Source organism: Ischnura elegans, assembly GCF_921293095.1.
Source record: "Ischnura elegans chromosome 13 unlocalized genomic scaffold, ioIscEleg1.1 SUPER_13_unloc_1, whole genome shotgun sequence".
In the NCBI taxonomy this organism is placed as follows: Eukaryota; Metazoa; Arthropoda; class Insecta; order Odonata; family Coenagrionidae; genus Ischnura; species Ischnura elegans.
The window spans coordinates 9,188,458-9,206,716 of NW_025791657.1; the positions used below are offsets into that span (position 1 = coordinate 9,188,458).

An 18,259-nucleotide genomic window follows, 5' to 3' on the forward strand; every position below is an offset into this window, starting at 1 on the left:
TCCAACCGTCCAGCATTCAAGGTCATCAGGGAGCCGAGACCCAGTTGCATATGGATAGCATCAATACCTAAAAGGGTGAGAGAGAGAGAGTCTAAACACAATGGGACAATGGCTTCATTCCTACCGAGCAGCAGTAGGCCCTCTTCATCTCAGGAATACAGGGCGGCAGTTGTTCAGCAGTAGAAGGTGATTTTGATAGAGCCATACGTAGTAAAAATCAAGTGAACAATGGCAAAAATTTAGGAATGGGATATAAAAGTAAAGAAGAAATCAAGAGAGCCATTAACCAAAAAGAGATATTGAAAGTGATCACTTGCTTTGAAAATAAAAGACTGTCAAAGCAATAATGCACGTAAGTTTAACCCTTTCGAGATGGCAGAGTTTTCGTCTTAGCATGACTGCTGTACTGAGCCCCAAGAGACTCTTCTTTCTCGTGGTACGGAGCATTTTTGGAGCACATTCATTAAGAAGGGTCTCGCTGAACCTTTTTCGACCCCTCCACGCTGGGACTCCACATTATCTCGGACTCGGAAATCATTTGTGCTCCCTCCTTCCTGGGTTTACGACCATACCTGCGGCATTGGTTCTCGGTCAACTTAAGGATAGCTTATATGTATTTAGCAAATGGATAATTGTTGCTTGTACGTAAATTGCAGACTTTAAATTGAATTCCTCATTTTTTTCAGAGCATTGTCAAATTTTAAACGAAGTTCTAAGGCCATTATTAATGCATTTAACGCAGCAACAATTTCCATGTTGATGTTTATACATAACTCGAGATATAAGTTAATATTTGTCGTAGAATTTAGTTTAAAAATTGTATATGCTACTCAAAAGACAAATAATTCAATTCTTAGTGTATATTTCTTGAGAAATGAACAAATTTTTATTTAAAAAATTGACTGTATAAACAATTGAATGGCCACTGCCCCGTACCGCTGAGAGGGGATCTAAAAGACGAAGGGTCCGGGTACCTGCTCCCGGATTCCGAGGGTTAATCCTAAACCCCGAAGCGTTGGGTCCCGAGACAAAGACGTGGTAAACCCAGGACCATCCTAAAAGGGGGAGAGCTAGAAAACGTATATATACGGCTTTCGTTATCCTGGCCGGGAAAATCTCACACGTATATATACGCCTGTCGTCTCTCGGGTCAGGAAACGTCCACACGTACATATACGTGTACAGTAGGGAAAAGGTTAAGCTCACAACGTCAACATTCCACGCTATTATTCTGAATTAAGACGAGGTTAAAATGTCAGCAGGGTTCCCACTCTAACTATATTATAAAATTCATGGTTTTTTCCAGGTTTTAATGGTCTAAATATCATCAAATTCACGGTATGTTGATAAGCCATTTTAGGCAAAAATATTGATGACGTAACAATCACCGGCCGCACGTCAACTAAAAATTTATCAAACACTACAGATGTCGAGAATGCAAACACAGCAATGAAAGTACTCTCTCTCATGACGTCACCTATTGATATCAAAATTCAGGGCCGACTAGAGGTTGCGAGTGGGAAAATGGAAGGAGCAGGGTGGTACGGAAGAGAAGATTTGATTTTTCGCCAGAGTAAATGAACACTTAGTTTACCAGTCTTCCACTCACAGGCTCAATATTAACCCTGGAACCGTACACCGGGGCACTCAGTGCCCCTTGGAATTTTAACTTTGCCATAAATTTTATTTGGCAACACTGGCTGCAGCCGGCTCCCGTGATTTTTACTTGACCATTACGACCTGTCAGTTACTTTGTTTGCTGTGACCATGGCACATCGCATTTTTTTGTGGAACGTTTTTGGGGCACTGAGTACCCCAGTGTACGGCTAGTGTGAGTTTTCATTCAAGAGTGTATATTTCGTTTTCATAGATTTTTTGGAATTTTACCAGAGTATTTTTACACTGTATTAGTCATGGATAGACTACGAACTGAGGAGGACATTTTAAGTTAGTTAGCTCGTTCCTCTGAGCCTGAGAATTATGAAGATAAGTCAGAAAGTGAAAATGAACAAGACATTTTGGAAGATGATGTTATGTCAGACTTTTATTCACCCGACTCATCTGAAAATGAGTTTGTTCTTGGTGGAAGTGATTTTGAAGGGGAAGAAGGACAAACAACACACGCAAGAAAACGACCTAGACGAAATGAAGACGCACAAGACTTGCAAGGTGAACCAAAACACCTGGAAGATGCATATGAAGAATCAGAAACAAAATGCAGTTGAAAAAACAGTCCCCGAAAATGTTATTCAGCTAAAAAAGTGTCCTCAGGGGTAAAAATAAGTACCATTGGGCAACAAAGCCTGCTGAAAGAGTTGAACGAACTAAAAAACTGCACCTTTAAAAGACTTTGATAGAAAATGTAAGGTTTCTTAATTCTACAATTATATTTAATAAAATATTAAAACAAGCAATTAAATTTATGTTTTTGCAATAATTTAAGGCCCAAATAACGCGTTTTCCATGTTTTTTAGAATAAAAATAAGTTTTTGTATTTTATACGTTTTTTAACTTTTAGGGGCACTCAGTACCCCAGTGTAAGGTTAGTGTAACAGAAATGGAGGTGTACGGTTGCAGGGTTAATGTGTCGTCATGGTACACGGACCAATAATTTTGCTTCGAATATACATGTGGAGATAAATGCATGGACAGTGTCTGCACCAGACTGACCTTGTAACATGATCAACATATCGATTTTTCTTTTGGTCTGTCAATTATAGTTCTACAATCGAGTTTGAGAGATTTTTAAGGTTTTTTCCAGGTTTTTTTCACGGTAGACAAAATACACGGCTTATTCACGGTTTCAAGGTTTTCACGGTTGAGTGGGAACCCTGGTCAGATACATCAACCACACCAACTTCAGCCCGGCGGTCAACACATACGCGAAATTCATTGCTGAAATAAACAGAAAGACTTCTAATTACCTGGATTTATAATAAACGGTTGAATGATGTTCCTCTATCACAGGCAGTTATTTATGCAAAAGCTGTGTTAGTAGAGGTTCTGGTTGGTTCCAGAATTTTAAACTTCGAGGTGCTGTTTTAGTGCTACGATATCAGGTGAATCTGCAAGCGCTGATAGCATATTTGGTGCAACATTTTCTGATGAACTCCAATCAGTGATTGAGAGTGGCTCCTTTCCCCCTCAACTACTGTTTAATGTTGACTAGACGGAATTGTTTTGGAAGAGAATGCAACCTCGTTAATTCATTTTCAGGGAAGAAAACCTGAGTTAGGTATCAGGGTATTTAAAGACCATTTCAATTTGCTTCCCCGGGGGGCATTAGTACCATAAGAAGCAAATTGAACCATAAAATCGTTGAGCAATGAATTGCTATTCTAAGTAGAATTTGTCTGTCATTTGGATGAGCAAAAAAAGGGTCTGGGTGACACAAGAATTGTTTTTATACTGGTTTGAAAATTTGTCAACTGCCGGCAACACATTACGAAACCCTGATATAGCATGCATTTTTCCTGGATGTTAGGCTACCCGCCTGAGAGGTTGGAATTTCTAAAGCACGTACAAATTTATTTTAGTGAGAAAAAAGTCTTACCATGCGTACATACTATCTTTAACAATATTTTTAACTCTAAATCATTATTTAAATACTGTAGACTCTCGTTATTAGTTCGCAGGACCGAAAAACCGTAGGTTCGTAATAACGAAGTTTGTATCAATGTTTCTTTTAGGTATCATCAGAAAAAAACAGTACTTAATAAATACTATTAAATTACGCGGAAATATGTTTGAACAGGAAAATTTGTTCCAGTTTCTCAACAGAAGAATGCAGCATGACGCAATCGAGGGTTGATAAAGTAAGTCCGATATACGAACTGGATGCGTTCCTAAGTTGATAAACCTACAGTACGGCCGCCGAGAGTTGTCCTATGACACACAGAATTGTCTAGGTTGGGGTAGGAGGCAAGGTTGCCAGCTAAGAAAGGGAAACGCCTACAAAGGGTTCAGCGAAGAAAGGATGCGGAAGGGCCGCCGCGTGAAGGATCCAGAGGAAGACTCACTTGTTTTGGTGATTCAAAGAAAGGATTTTTTGTGGATCAGCCTTATTTCGTTGGCCTTATGCAGTTGACAACATTGAGAGACAAGGCGAGGGTGTGTTTTGAGGACAGCGATTGGCTGTAAACCATGCTGGCGTAGGGTTGTCCGCCCCTCCTGTTGTGCCGTCATCGGGTGACTCTCGCCGGCAGGACTGTATGAAATCGCACTGAGAGGTACGGTTTTCCTACAAAATGCAACACTTCACCACAATGTGCTCCACCTCACGACATTACGAACTGATCTAGCTGGGCGTACGATGCAGCCAGAGCTGAGAAAAATCACTCCTCTCAGTAAGGAAGAACGGGCAAAACGCTTAACAGTTCCTAAATTCACGCCGGATACTTTGTTCAGATTGTGCCCAAATTGAGAGTTCCACAACGCCAAGCCAAACCGCAGAGCATCGGCCAAATCGAAAGGCGCCAAATTCGAAATTTGAAAAATTTTGAACGCTCATATCTCTGAAAATTTGTAAATCGAATGTGCGTAGGCAGAGGACTAACAGTTCGTCCAATTTACGTGTGGTTACGAGTGGGTCACCATGGCTCAGCAGGAATGAAACTTATTATATGATGTTGCGTGTACACCGAAGAAAGAACCATAATTGACGCTCTTGGGCACAGTAAACGAGAACTTACACGCGGAGCGATTATTATAACTTAGCGTAGTGAATATCCAACTAAATCCCGTTGCTTATGCGTGGAACTTCGTAATAAAGTTCATTTTATAGCTGCCGGGACTGAGGTCCGTAATTTCATAAAAACGAAAATTTTGCATTAACGTTTCTTTTACTATAGTTTGGATATGGCTTTTCATCGGGACTCACAACTTGCTTCGTAATAACGAGAACTTCATAATAACGGTGTTCGTATTAAGGAGAGTCTACTGTAATATCTTCTAAGGCTATAAATAGGAATATATATGGATAATAGGAAATTCAATATCCAAAACCTATGCTATCGGGAGCACACCCCTATCTTCCCCATGCTAAAACCCAATCATGAAACGCAAATTGGTATAGTGTAAAGACCCCAAGGAACGCATCCCTTGTGCAAAGCGAGGCATGGGTTTATTTTTTTGTTGCCTAAATCACAAGATTGTTACTCCTGAAGAACGTATTTCACGCTCTTAGAATTTTAAATGAAGATATCTATTTTTCGCGATCAAATGAAAAGTGAAAATTTTCAAGCAAGCGAAAATATGACGGCAAAGTATGAATGCTGGGAAAAGCCCTTGTGACATCATTCTGGTTCCGGCTGCTGCCGTGTGAGGCCACCTTGGTGCGAGGCTATGAGCGCTGCTATGTCAGCTGCTAGCAGGTAGCGCTTGGCTTAAATATGGATTATTAATACCATATCAAACGAAGGAAACTTTCTGACCTTAGGAAATTTTAATGGGTGATTATTAAGAGATGTTTCACTGAGCTCTGTGCCTCGTGCATGCATTGGGAATCTCAGACGATGTAAAACTGCTATCTACTCGTATAGAAACTAGGTCCCTGTGAAGTCACGTGGAGTGGCATCGCATGTGCACCAATCTGGCCTTGTTCAAATGAGGTTAAAAATTGACCATTCACATTCGTCTAAACTGGGATTTCTAAAACCAAATAATTTGTTGATTTCAAATGCACTAATGGTGGGTAAGGAATCGCAATCAATGCCTTTCTTTTTCTTTGACGAAGGAAACTACCCTATTGGGTGACTTGAGAACCCTAGTAAAAGGTACAAATTCTACCATTCATGAAACTTGAAAGTCAAAATTTTCACTAAGTGTAATATCACCTACATTCAATAATATAATCAGAGAACAAGAATTTCAGGCAAACCTCAACATCATCTTTCTCCTCAGGAGATGGTTCCTTTTTGGGCAGCACCAGCATGCAGTTGTGGTCTGATATGATGGATCCTGTGCCATCAGCACCCACCTCTTCATCTTGGGAAGCAGTCGAGGCCTGAGTCTGTACAGGAACACACAATCAGTATTATTAATGACAGGGTAAAAAAACATGGATATCTGTCATTGAATTTGCCACAGAAAAAAAGTTTGTTTTTTCCCTACATCCTTCATCTAAATCGACATCCTATACCAGGGATTCCGACTTATGAAAAATGTTGGGTGGGCCTAAATTGGGGATCTGGCCCCGCAAAATTTTATAAGTAGTGAATTTTAAGTTTTTGGAGCATTTTAGAAGAGTCGTATTGTCAACATTAGATCCCTGATCACTCGAATCTCGATATCTGAACACTGGGGAAAATTGACAAGCCTGACACATTTTTCCCTCACGCCCATAGCGAAATTTTAAGGGGGCTTGGGCCCCCTAGGGTTCCATGCAGTCGGCGCCACTGTACTATACCCAAGCTGCCTCAAGTAAGATGTTGCAAAATTTTGTTTATGTTTAAAAGTTGGTTTTCAAGCTTGCCACTGGGTTATCATGGCTACATTCCTAACACATCTTGCACCAGCCCATGACAAAATCAGTGCAAATGGAGGCGGTGATCCTCGGAGCATTAGTTTCTGGAGATTTCAACCTCAAGATACCATCTTATTTGTTGAAACAGTATGAGTGGAGAGCACTAAGCATAAGATTTCAGTGCCCACGAACAGATTTACAGATAATAAATATGTTAAATGCTGGGGATAAATTTGGTGTATTTCGGATTACACTTAAGTTAATTAACATCAATTTTGGCAATTAAAAATAACCACCAGAGGCAAATTGTAATGAAAGGACGTCCTGAGTAAATAATAAAGAGGTGGTACTCTTCCATAAGTTCATTGTGCCCTGGGCACCATACATAAGAATAGCCTAGCAATTGAAACACATTCATTGATATCAAATTAAAAGAAAAAAATGCCATAATTTATTATATTCACATTGTAGCAGAACTACATAGTGCTCCATCAATTAACCCTTTTGTGCCGGACATAAGGTGGAGCCAATGGGAATTTTCAAACCCATAACACCCGATGTTGGGTGTAGCTACCGCGGATTTTTCAATGCAAACGAGCGGACATCGGCTCTGGCCGACACGAGGGAAGTGACCGCTGAGGTAGCAATTGTTGGATGCATTCAAGCCCGGCCTTAAGACCGTATCACACTAGCGACTGCGACCGCCGCTGCGACCGCGATTTCGGCTGCGGCTGCGACTGCACCCCATCACACATTGCGGCCGACGCCACGATCGCGCATGCGCACGTATGAACGTTTCTGCTTGTGGCATGTTTGCTTACGAATGCCCAAAGAATAGATAGAGAGCAGCAATTGTTGAAAATGTTCCTAATATATGTTAAAACGTACTTCATTTTCATTCACCTATGTACTCGGGTGCAATATCCAATATACTGGGCTTCCATCTTCACTTTAAAAATCCGAAATTATCTCAGCGTTATCTTATAACCTTCTTGAACTTCCCTCGCTACGGTAACCAAAACAAACAAACACGTCTGCCGCAAGCGCGCGAGATTGAAATGGAGCTCTCTGATTGGCTGCGACTGCGACTCAGAAGAATAGCCGGTCGGCTATTCTTCATAGTCGCAGTCGCAGCGTCGACTGCCTCGCTCTGATTAGTCGACGGGCCAGTCGCAGTCGCGGTCGCAGCCGCAGCGCCGGCCGCAGTCGCTAGTGTGATAGGGCCTTTAGAACCAGCTTAGCCACTCCCCATGCAATAAACCCCAACCCTCCCACTCATTTATCATCATCCTGACCACAGAAATCAGTAATGCATTGGTTACATTATCAATGGTTTTGCAATGAATTATTTTGTCGCCCAATACAATTTATTTGGAACTTAGAAATAAATTCTTTGTTTTGTTCTGCATGTCAGCAATTAAAAATGAAATTTTAGTGTTAAAAATAGCGGACTTCCGGACTTATAGCCTTACGAATTTTTAATTACTAAATTTGTTTTTATTAACACTACAAATCCATTTAAAATTCCAAAATGTTTAAAAAAAATGTTAGAAATTCTTTTAGAAGAGTCAATTACTAAAAATCAAACACAGCAGACTCCCGATTACCCGGCCACCGTGTGTCCGTTTTGCGGAATATCCGTGCATGAGTATCACTCTCGCTCAATTTTCTCTGCCATCTTTATAAAAATAATAAAATCAGACGCAAAATCATCGGAATTACTGCATTATTGCTAGGATACACGGGACTTATTATTTCCATTAGAATCCCCTTCGTAAAATGGAAGCGATCGCTCACTAGCTGCATTCACTCCGTGCTCCTGTTTTCCAAGCCTCGCAGTAAGCCATTGCACTCCATGATCACAGGTACACGTCCTGCAGCAGTTGCAAGCCAGGCTAATTGTGCTAGAAGCGACAACATGGCGTGGTGCCAGATTGTGTATTTTCCGATGTTGATCAGTGGTTTTGAAGCATTCATGCAAACCACTTTTCTGTATCCGTGATCACACAGCCGCGTATGGGTGGTTTTCGTAACCAGTTCTTATGTGGAGCCATAATAATACAACTAAAACTTTGTTATCGCCGTTAAAAAGATCGCGGACTGGCGAAGAAAAACTCTCAACTCCCGGACTCAATGAGTCTGGGAGGCACTCTAAATTAACAGAATAACTGCATTAATAATAATATAGTTTGTTTGACGTAAATTAAGAACATTACAAGACATTTAAGTGAAAGTCTGGGTTTTCTGTGTTTTCTGATTATTCGTGCTGTCTTTCCCCATCATTACCCCGGAAAATCGGGAGTGTACTGCACAATGTTTTGTTGAAAAAGAAAACACTGGTGAGGCAATAAGTTGACAGTGGATTCGTGCCATGGTAAGGTTAGATGGTGTAGTCCAGTGGCTGGGGCGAGGGAAGTACGCCCCCATTATACTGTGTCCCAAATCTGGAGGACGAAAATACCAAGGTAACTCCAACCCAAAAAAGAACTCCGTACAGAGAGGTTTAAAATATTCTCATGCTACTCGTAGCACAGAAAATGTTTTCCAATTGTAAGCACCGGCAGGAAAAGGTTGAGAAAAAGATAGTTCTTTGATTTTTGTTGGGCACATATCAAAATAGGACATTTTTCAACCAAATCTGCAGATAAACTCTTCACACACAAAAACAGTAAAACTTCAATGGGAAAATTGAAGGCCCATTTTACTTTGTATGCACTATGTCTTACTGGTGGTACAGTTACATTCAGGAACTACACACAAGTTAAATGACCCATATCTCTGTAGAACCTCATTAGTTTGCCTAAAAGACTGAATAATATAAAACTAATTACCTCAAAAGGTACATGGGAGCATTTCCGTGCATCATAACTTATAAGTCAGACTAATTAGCTAAGTAACGGGAAGCCAAGTTACCATAGATGAATGAAACAAGAAATAACTGTTTCAGTAAACTGGGACTAGCCACGGTAATAACTTTTACGGAGTCACCCGCAATGCACAAATAGTGCGAAAAATTCACAGAGGAATAATCATTCGCCTTGACCGGGATTCGAACCCGGATCCCTCGATTTCCTGCCGAGTGCTTCAGTCAGTTAAGCTACCGAGGCGTCAATCTCCCCTGTGGAAATTTTTGGACTTTACCGGACAAGGTGGTATGGACTGCTGAGCATATTATGCGACTAGCAGTCCAGGTCGTGCGCATGGCGCCACAGCCGGAGAGCAAAGCCCGAACTTTGAGCACGAGAGGTGTTCGCTCTGGACTTATTTCAGTAAACCGGGACTAGACACGGTAATAACTTTTACGGAGTCACCCGCAATTCACAAATTGTGCAAAAAGTCCACAAATTTCCACAGGGGAGATTGACGTCTCGGTAGCTCAACTGGCTAAAGCACTCGGCCGGAAATCGAGGGATCCGGGTTCGAATCCCGGTCAAGGCGAATGATTTTTCCTCTGTGGATTTTTTCGCACAAGAAATAACTGCTGAAGAGAAGTCAAGAGTGAAAGGATTGAAAATAAGTGCCACTAAAGAATGTTGAAATTCAATTCGATCGAATGAGTAAGTAATGAGGACATGATAAGAAGAGTGGGAGAAAAGAGAGGTCTTCAAAGTTTGGGACATAGCTCCAATAGTCTTCAAAATTCTTAAGGAGAAGATGACTCAATCAGTGACTTAATGAGATAAGATAGCATGATAAAAAGTTTCCCCGAAGTACAGTTAGAGTGAAAGAAGGGCTAAGAATGGTCCTGAGGTTGTTTCATAGACCATGTTATTACAGTGCAACCTCGATATAACGACATCCCACGGTGCACTAATAAACACTCGCTATAGCGAATTGTTGCTTTACCGGGGGTGGAGCAAATAATAGCCAATATACCTCTTGCAAACAGATATACCGGAACAGGAGTGGTGCGGCGACAGATAAACATCTATCCGATAAACGTAAGCATAAATTCAGGAGAAAGGCGATGTTTTTTTGCATCACTAAATTTCCTTACTCAAATAACGACTAACTATTCAAACAATTTATAAGCGCCGCACTGAATAAAAATCATGCAAAGCATTGTTTCGTCAATCATTATATTTATCGAACGACAGTTTACCACATAAATTTGAGACTGAGCACTCCATTAACTTCATTTCTAACAGATCGCTAGCAATTACAGAGGTTAAGAAGTCTTGATGAAAGTCTTCCGGCGGTGAAACCCTCGCTATGGCGAGAGCCAACACCGAAAGGGTCTCGTAAAAACGAATTTTTTAACACGCTTATTATAGGGTCAATTGACGGTGCATCGGCTATCTCTCGTAATAGCGGGGGTGTCGCTATAGCCCGTACTTGCTTTAACGAGGTTCCACTGTAATTATTTAAAAGAGAAGAAGATTGTAAATATGAATAGATTTGCATGCAGTAGAGAGCGATGGAGAGCTCTGGGAATTCAGTTAGCAATCTTGATTGCTAACTGAATACGGTGACAAAGTTCACATGCCATTAAAGTTCAGTTTACAATAAATAATTCATATGGTACACTACCTGATTAGCAGAGGTTTGAGACATGAGTTCACTTGTGGCGCCATCAGTGCAATCAATGTGATCATATCCTTCTTCATCATTGCTGATCCGTTCTTCTTTAATTGAAGAGGACTGGCATGTTCCTGAGTCCCTCTAAAGGAAAGACAAATAATAAATTAAACAGATTTTCATTGATTGGAGCAAGAAGAAAAAGTGATCATAACCAAAACATGAATTGCAGAGCATCTGTAGAAAATAAATAATCCCTGATGAACGATTCTGGCCTGTTTGTAGAAAGTAGAATAACTTAATCAACAAACAAGATTAATCCACTAAAGTAATTCTTGCTTCTCATTTAATCTAATGAAAGCCTTACTAAGTAGGAGGAATAAACTTAATGGGCAAACCTTGTGACTTTATGGGTCATAAAGTTGTGGACTCAACCCTACCACTAAAATTAATCAACAAATAATTTGACATAAAACTCTACAAGATCATTGAATTACATAAAAACTTGTGATTTTCCAATAAAAATCTTACTCTACTAAATCTAAATTAAAAATCATAATTTCTAGTGATTCACACATTCAATGCAGGCCTGACTTTCATTAAAGTCGTCAAAATGGGCCGTTAGAAAAATAAGAAAGAAAAATAGAGGGAGGTTTCCCTCAACGCTTCATAACTTAACGCTCCAGTTCCGTGAAAAGTTCAAAAAAATGCGTTTGAATATAGTCCCCCCCCTTTACTTTTACCACTGGCATTTTTGGAAAAAAAAGGGGTGACTATATTCAGACATATACGGTAAATGTTATTCAACTCATTCATAAAGAAGAGCATGGTCCATTTTTATTGAAATACACATCGATATAAATTTATTTATGATGCTTATGTTTAAAAAAAAATGCGAATTTAGTAAAAATGACTGGATTTTTCAGTAGGGCTTTAAAATAACCTGCCGGCACTCAAAGTGTTAAACAGTAGTAGTATAGTAGTATTATAGTATATTTTATTATCCGAAGACCAGATTACACTGATATAGGAGTCGTCAGGTACATAAAAAATATAAACAGGTACATAAAAAATATAACACAGGTACATAAAAAAACAATAGACAAATAATTATACACTATTACCTTGAAGAAATTCATCTACGGAATAATATAATTTTTCTAGTAAAAAGCGTTTAGCTTGTATTTTAAATGAACCAGAAGTTTTACAATTTTTTAAACTGGATGGTAATTTATTGTACAGGCGTAACCCTACAGTTTTTGGGCCTAGAAAGGCTGATTTAGTCCTGACATAATTATAATAAATGGTATCATGACCTCTTGTGTAATAATCGTGGACATCACAGTTTTTAGGGAACTCATAGAAATTAGTTTTGATAAACATGAGGACAGAAAGAATATACACACATGGGAGTGGGAGAATATTGAGTCTTTTAAAAATAGGTCGGCATGGGGCATTATAAGGAGCAAAGACCATAAGTCGTGCAATTTTCTTTTGCAGCCTAAAAAGCTTAACTGAAGCATGTGATGATCCCCAGTAAATAATGCTAGTAATGATGCGGGAGTAAAATTGGCCATAATAAAGTGTTAACAGAGCACGTCAGAACTAACAGAAAATCTAATGAAACGTATAAGAAAACAAGTGGAGCATAGAATTTTAAGTAGATAACAGATATGTTCTTCCCAAGATAGATTTGACGAGATTGTAAGTCCTAGGAATTTAACATCTTGAGCTTGGCGCATGAATTGACCATCATGGGCAAGATTAAGGTCAACACCATGTTTTCTCCTGAGATTAAAGTGCATGGCTAGGGATTTATCAACATTTATATCTAAGCAATTTAAAGAACACCAGTCGCTCAACTGCTGAAGAAGTATTTCACTTTTCTCAATTGTGCACTGTAGTGATGTGGATGAAACTAGAATGTTAGTATCATCAGCATAAAGGACAATCTTTGAACAGTCTGTTTGTAGATTATGAGGGAGATCATTAATATGTATCAGGAATAAATAATATATCAGTACTCAGTATCAAGGTTCTTAGACTGTAAGGTTGCCTCATTCGTAACTGCACATGCGCCAGCAGAAGTCCCGTTACGTCACTGTAGACCCTGTATCCCAGCTGATCCTAGCCATTACATTTTTTGCACGCAAGAAATTGAGAGAGAATAAGTTCCTGAGACCTTGCCCCGCCTTGTGTTTAACGCGAATCTGAACACATTTCATGCAATTTCACTGGAAATCGTCTTTGTAATCCACTACTCACAAGACGAATTTTTTGTGGGTGAAGAGCACCTTTAATCGTTGGATATGCCAGGCTCCCGTTGTACTGTGGCAACGTCCTCCAACAGCTTGACGAAAACGAAGAAAGCTGGACGGAATGTCTCATATCACAGGTGGATGCTTAAATTGAAAAATCTTTTTATTGTGTATATAAACTAATTGAATCATTGACCGTGTCTCGCCCCCCACACATGTGAAAAAAGTGGTGAAAGTGAATCAGTCAGAAAAACTAAGTGGATATGCTAAAGATTTCGTAATCAAGAACTTAGATGCATTGCATTGGAAAATCAGGAATTCTTCCCTTTTAAGGCCAATTGAACTGAATATTTTGCGCACTCATTCATGCAGGGACTATTATGCAAATTCTTCATTTACCTCGTATGCTATGAGTAACATCGTGTGCCAATGGTAAGATATCAGGTAAACAAATTTTTAGTACTTAGTCTGTAAATTTGAGTCCTTTCGTATGCCTTTCAGAGCTTTTGAGAAATTTTCGAGGTCACGGTTGCGTAAAAGTGTTTATTAATTTGGGGACAGAAAATTTTTAGCGTGTATAAAAATATTTATCAGGAATCAAGTGTTAAATCGTAGTTCACATAAAAGGAACTTACATTAATTTTAATCATAATATTTTCTCTCGAACTAGTAAATTGGTTAAGAATAGCCTTTATAAACTTATAAATGTTGACTTGAGTCAAACCAAATAATATTTTTATGTACTCTTTCGCATTTATATTTATCTGCAAACTGTAATGAAGTAGACTCAACCCTCTAATTAGGACTAATTCGACAAATTACCAATGTTCTCTGATGTGTCTCCAACTTGGACAAAGCAATTATTAAATATTACGCCAAGCAGAGGGTCTTTACAAGAATAAAATGTTTGAACAAAAAAAGCAACAAGGAAGAGCAACTTTGGTAGTGCCACTAAAAAGATTTAAAAAATTGTTCAGTAAATCCTTTTACATAAATTCATATTATTTACACCCTCTTCAAATGAACCTTGACGGTGGAGCTAAATTTCTACAACAGACTTATGATCGACCAAATAGTCACTGAAAATTATCGAATTTGTTTCCTGCAGTGCTTTTTGGTGCCATGAAGCATTTTTCTTTTTGGTTTTTTGACCAAAGGCTACAGTGGAAGCTTTCTGTGGGATTTAAGATAGAGAAGAGTCCTCTGATTGGAAGGCTGTTCTCCACTCAAGCGGGCAACTATGGCGCTGTTTTGATAACGGCAATTGTTGGTGGTTCATTTTCCATTTCTAGAAATTAGTTTACCGGGGAATTCTTATTTCTCTCAGCATAATATTGACGTTAGTTCTGTTTCATCTGTATGATTTTTTGCTTAACGCATGATCACTTTGAATTGCTATTACGAATGATTTCAAAATGGTAATAATGGAAAATTTACAACTCATTTCACTCCGTATGCTTATTTTTTTCTTCCCATTGAAGTAGGTAAAGGATTTCAATGTGCATAATTTTCTTTATCTTATATATTTTCAAAGCCTGGCGAGGAATGAAAACGAGCATAATTTCTATTTAAAAAGTGGCGGAACTGTAATTTTTTGAAGCAACTTATTCGTTTTTTGCGTATTTTCCTCCCAGCTATATTAATCTAAGTTTAAATTATATTGCGGAAGTAGCAAGGAAAACAGTGTTTTTGAGAGTTACAGGAAGGAAGTGTGGACATGGAATTAACTCGCACATCTTCCCATTTCATCACTTCATCAGGTAATTATAGCGTCTGAATACACGAATTTATCTTTTTTTAAATCTTAACATCATTATTTTCATAAATCGGCATTCAATTTAAAATTCCACTTATAGTGTTCGATCAGGGGTACCGACTTACAAAAAATATTGGGGGGCCCAAACCGGGGACCTTGCCCCGGTAAATTTTTTAAGTAGTGAATTTTAAGTCTTTTTTAAAGTATTTTAGAAGAGTCATATGATCAACATTAGAACCCTGATCACTCGAATCTCAATACCTGGACACTCCGGGGAAAATCGACAAGCCTGACACATTTTTCCTCACATCTGTAACAAATTTTTGGGGGGGCTCGGGCCCCCTCAGGCCCCATGGAGTCGGTGCCAATGTGTTCGATAGAGGGTAACTTCAAGAACTCGCTCTGGTAAGCAGTTACGCCCATGGAAAGGCTAGAATTTGAAATGGCGCTGAAAGTTGGGTCTACGGTGAAGTCAAGCCAATGGGAGCCCGAGTCGCGAATGAGGCAACCTTTACTCTAGGAACCTTGACTCAGTATAACTCTCAATTCCTTATCCCCCTTCTGCTCCATACTGAACGGAAGTGAAAACTGTTTGTATGGGCACAAAATTTATGACTGCTTAGTGCCGTGATGTCAGAGCTCACTTGATCACTGAGCGAAGTTGAGCTGCCAGGCCTGACTTTCATTAAAGACGTCAAAATTGGCCGTTAAAATAACAAAGAAAAATAGAGGGAGGTTTCCACGCCATAACTTAGATTCAAACACTGCTTTTACCAAATGGTGCATACGGTTCGAAAGAGGGGTCCTTGCTGAAGGTCATACACACGATCGAAGAACTCGGGAGTGGATATTAATTACGTACGGAGGCGGAGAAAGAACTCCTGGCCTGACTGGTAGAACCTGTCAATTAACATGCTCCAAACTGAATGCATAAAGAAATAAAGTATTTCTCAATAAACTATTATGTCCTCTCTGTGGAAGGCAGAGAGGACATAATAGTTTTAGTAGACATAATCTTAATCGACCAACAGCAAATGGCAATTGAAGTTAATGTGCCATCTCATTTAGACTTATTCAAGCTTTGAGTAGGAGGAACAACATTTCCAGGCATATCTTGATACATAAGGGCTGATAAAATGGTGGAAAAAACCCTATCATTTTAATTAATTACCACATAATTTGACATTTCACCCCATAAATGCATTGTTTCCTAAACACCTTGCGATTTCCTCATAAAAAATGGATTCAAAAGTATGAATGGCATCAGCAGAGAAATTGAGCATAACAAAGTCAAAATCAATTGACAATAACCGACGGTTTTATGTCTATACATAAATGGCTATTTTGTAACTGACACCTGGTAAACAGACGGTTTGTAAACACGACATCTCGTAACTGTGACAATTACTAACCAGAAAATTTGCAGCTGACTATTCAAACTACTTGGTATAAAGACGTACTGTAACCAGAAGTGATGAAATCAACTCATGGATAACATGAAAAATATTAATACTCAAAGTACCCAGAGTGTTTGCCTTCCTCCTTGCACATTTTTGATAGTGTTTTAAGCTTATTCTAGTCTGAAATGTTTGCTTACGATGCCTTTGATCCACTGATGCCTAAGGAGCAATTAATTTTGCTTGATATTTGGACAATACTTATTTACTATCAAAATATTTTAACAAGTTAATATTTTAAAAATAAAAATTTAAACAGCTCTTTCTGAAGGGCCTTGAGTCCCTAGAGCCGAATTTGATATTATTCTGTTTGATTGTTAGTTTATGATCCACTGAACCCCAATTTGCGTTCACTTTTACTTAATCCTTGACATTTTCAGGTACACAAATAAATTATTTAATCAATTAAATGTTAAAAATTAAAATATACAATAACAGCCTTCCTGAATGGCTTCAAGACACTTGAGTCAAGTTCCATGTTATAATAGATACAGTAAAACCCCTATGTACAGAACCTCTTTACATCATAAACCTCCATACTTCGTACCATCCCAATGGTCCTGTCAGATTTACATGTAAATTTATAGGCAAACCTCTCATTGCACGTACCTCTTTATCTTGTAAAACCTCCATATATCTTAGCAAGGAGACACCCCCAAGACAGCCTAACTACCTCCGCAAATCGTACCAAGAGAATAAATAGAAACCATTTATGTGGCCGGCTGCAATTACGTACATGGAATAACATTTTCAGCTATAAATGTTTCATGCCTATTTATTGGTTATACCTTTAATATGCTGTACTTTTCATGTTAGCCATTAGTTGTGGCAATTTTGCTATTTCTATGCTATCAGCTATGGAAATATTTCCACTACCTTAGCTCCCATCAATGGAGACAGAAATACTCAACCGAATTGCTACTTCCGCATCTAAAATTAAATATATTTCACGAATTTACCATGACTCAAATTAAAACAAATCCAGTTTTGCAATTATTTTATTGCCATATTTCCTTGTCTGTCACAATCTTACTACTGCCTTAGTAATTTTTTCAATGCTCGCGTTAAAAATGGGGGTCCACAATTTAATGCGCTTGGCGACAGTTATATGCCTGGCCTGCGTATTCATGCCACAAAATCTGACTCATCCATTGGGAACCCTGGAAATCAATTAGTATTGTCATGGTTCATAAATTGATGTATCACCACTTCACCCGGGCTATCATCCGGCAACTGTCCTAGAGGGTGTTTTGTGCAGCAGAATATTTTCCACATGCATCTCATCAAGCCATTCTCGAATTTTGCATGGGCATCAGTGCAACAAGGCCGTGATGCTTTTCGGAATGTTGGCATCATGCACTAATGGGTGATTCAGAATGCATCCTGGAAGTGAGCACTGAGTTTTTATGCTTTCATTAAAATGCTCTCGCTAGAATGACGACTGCTCAGTGCCACAACATCAGAGCGCTCACTAGCTCAGTGAGCCAAGTTGAGTGGTCAGTGTGGCACAACTCACCCATTCTGTAAAATACAACATACTCATAATTTTGAGAGACTTGGTTATTTAAATAAAAGATCGTAGCACTTTCCCACAATTTTTTTTACTGCATACAACGTGTTTCGGCTCACTGAGCCATCATCTGGTACGAGACACTGCGAAACATTTGAAAATCACCTTTATACCCTCGAGAAAGGGGGCTTGGGAGGATTTGACATCTTTGAAGAAGGGGGTGGGAACAGGGGTGTAGAGTGGAGACAGTGGCAAAAGATACAAGTACGGGATGTGGGGAACCCATGTTGGAAGCAG

The 18,259-nt window shown here is 39.1% G+C and overlaps 1 protein-coding gene across 6 annotated transcripts in view; it reads right to left on the reverse strand.

Moving 5' to 3' along the window:
- The window catches only part of LOC124172013 (zinc finger protein 37-like), a 66,958-nt gene that overhangs the window by 12,644 nt on the left and 36,055 nt on the right, over window positions 1-18,259 (reverse strand). For 4 of the 6 annotated variants that reach the window (XM_046551410.1, XM_046551409.1, XM_046551414.1 and 1 more), the window contains 2 exons: window positions 10,994-11,125; window positions 5,879-6,010 (listed from right to left, as the gene is read on the reverse strand). In XM_046551410.1, coding sequence (XP_046407366.1) covers window positions 5,879-6,010; window positions 10,994-11,125 — 264 coding nt within the window. The remainder of the gene's footprint in view (window positions 1-5,878; window positions 6,011-10,993; window positions 11,126-18,259) is intronic. The other 2 variants (XM_046551412.1, XM_046551411.1) reach the window with 2 other exon arrangements.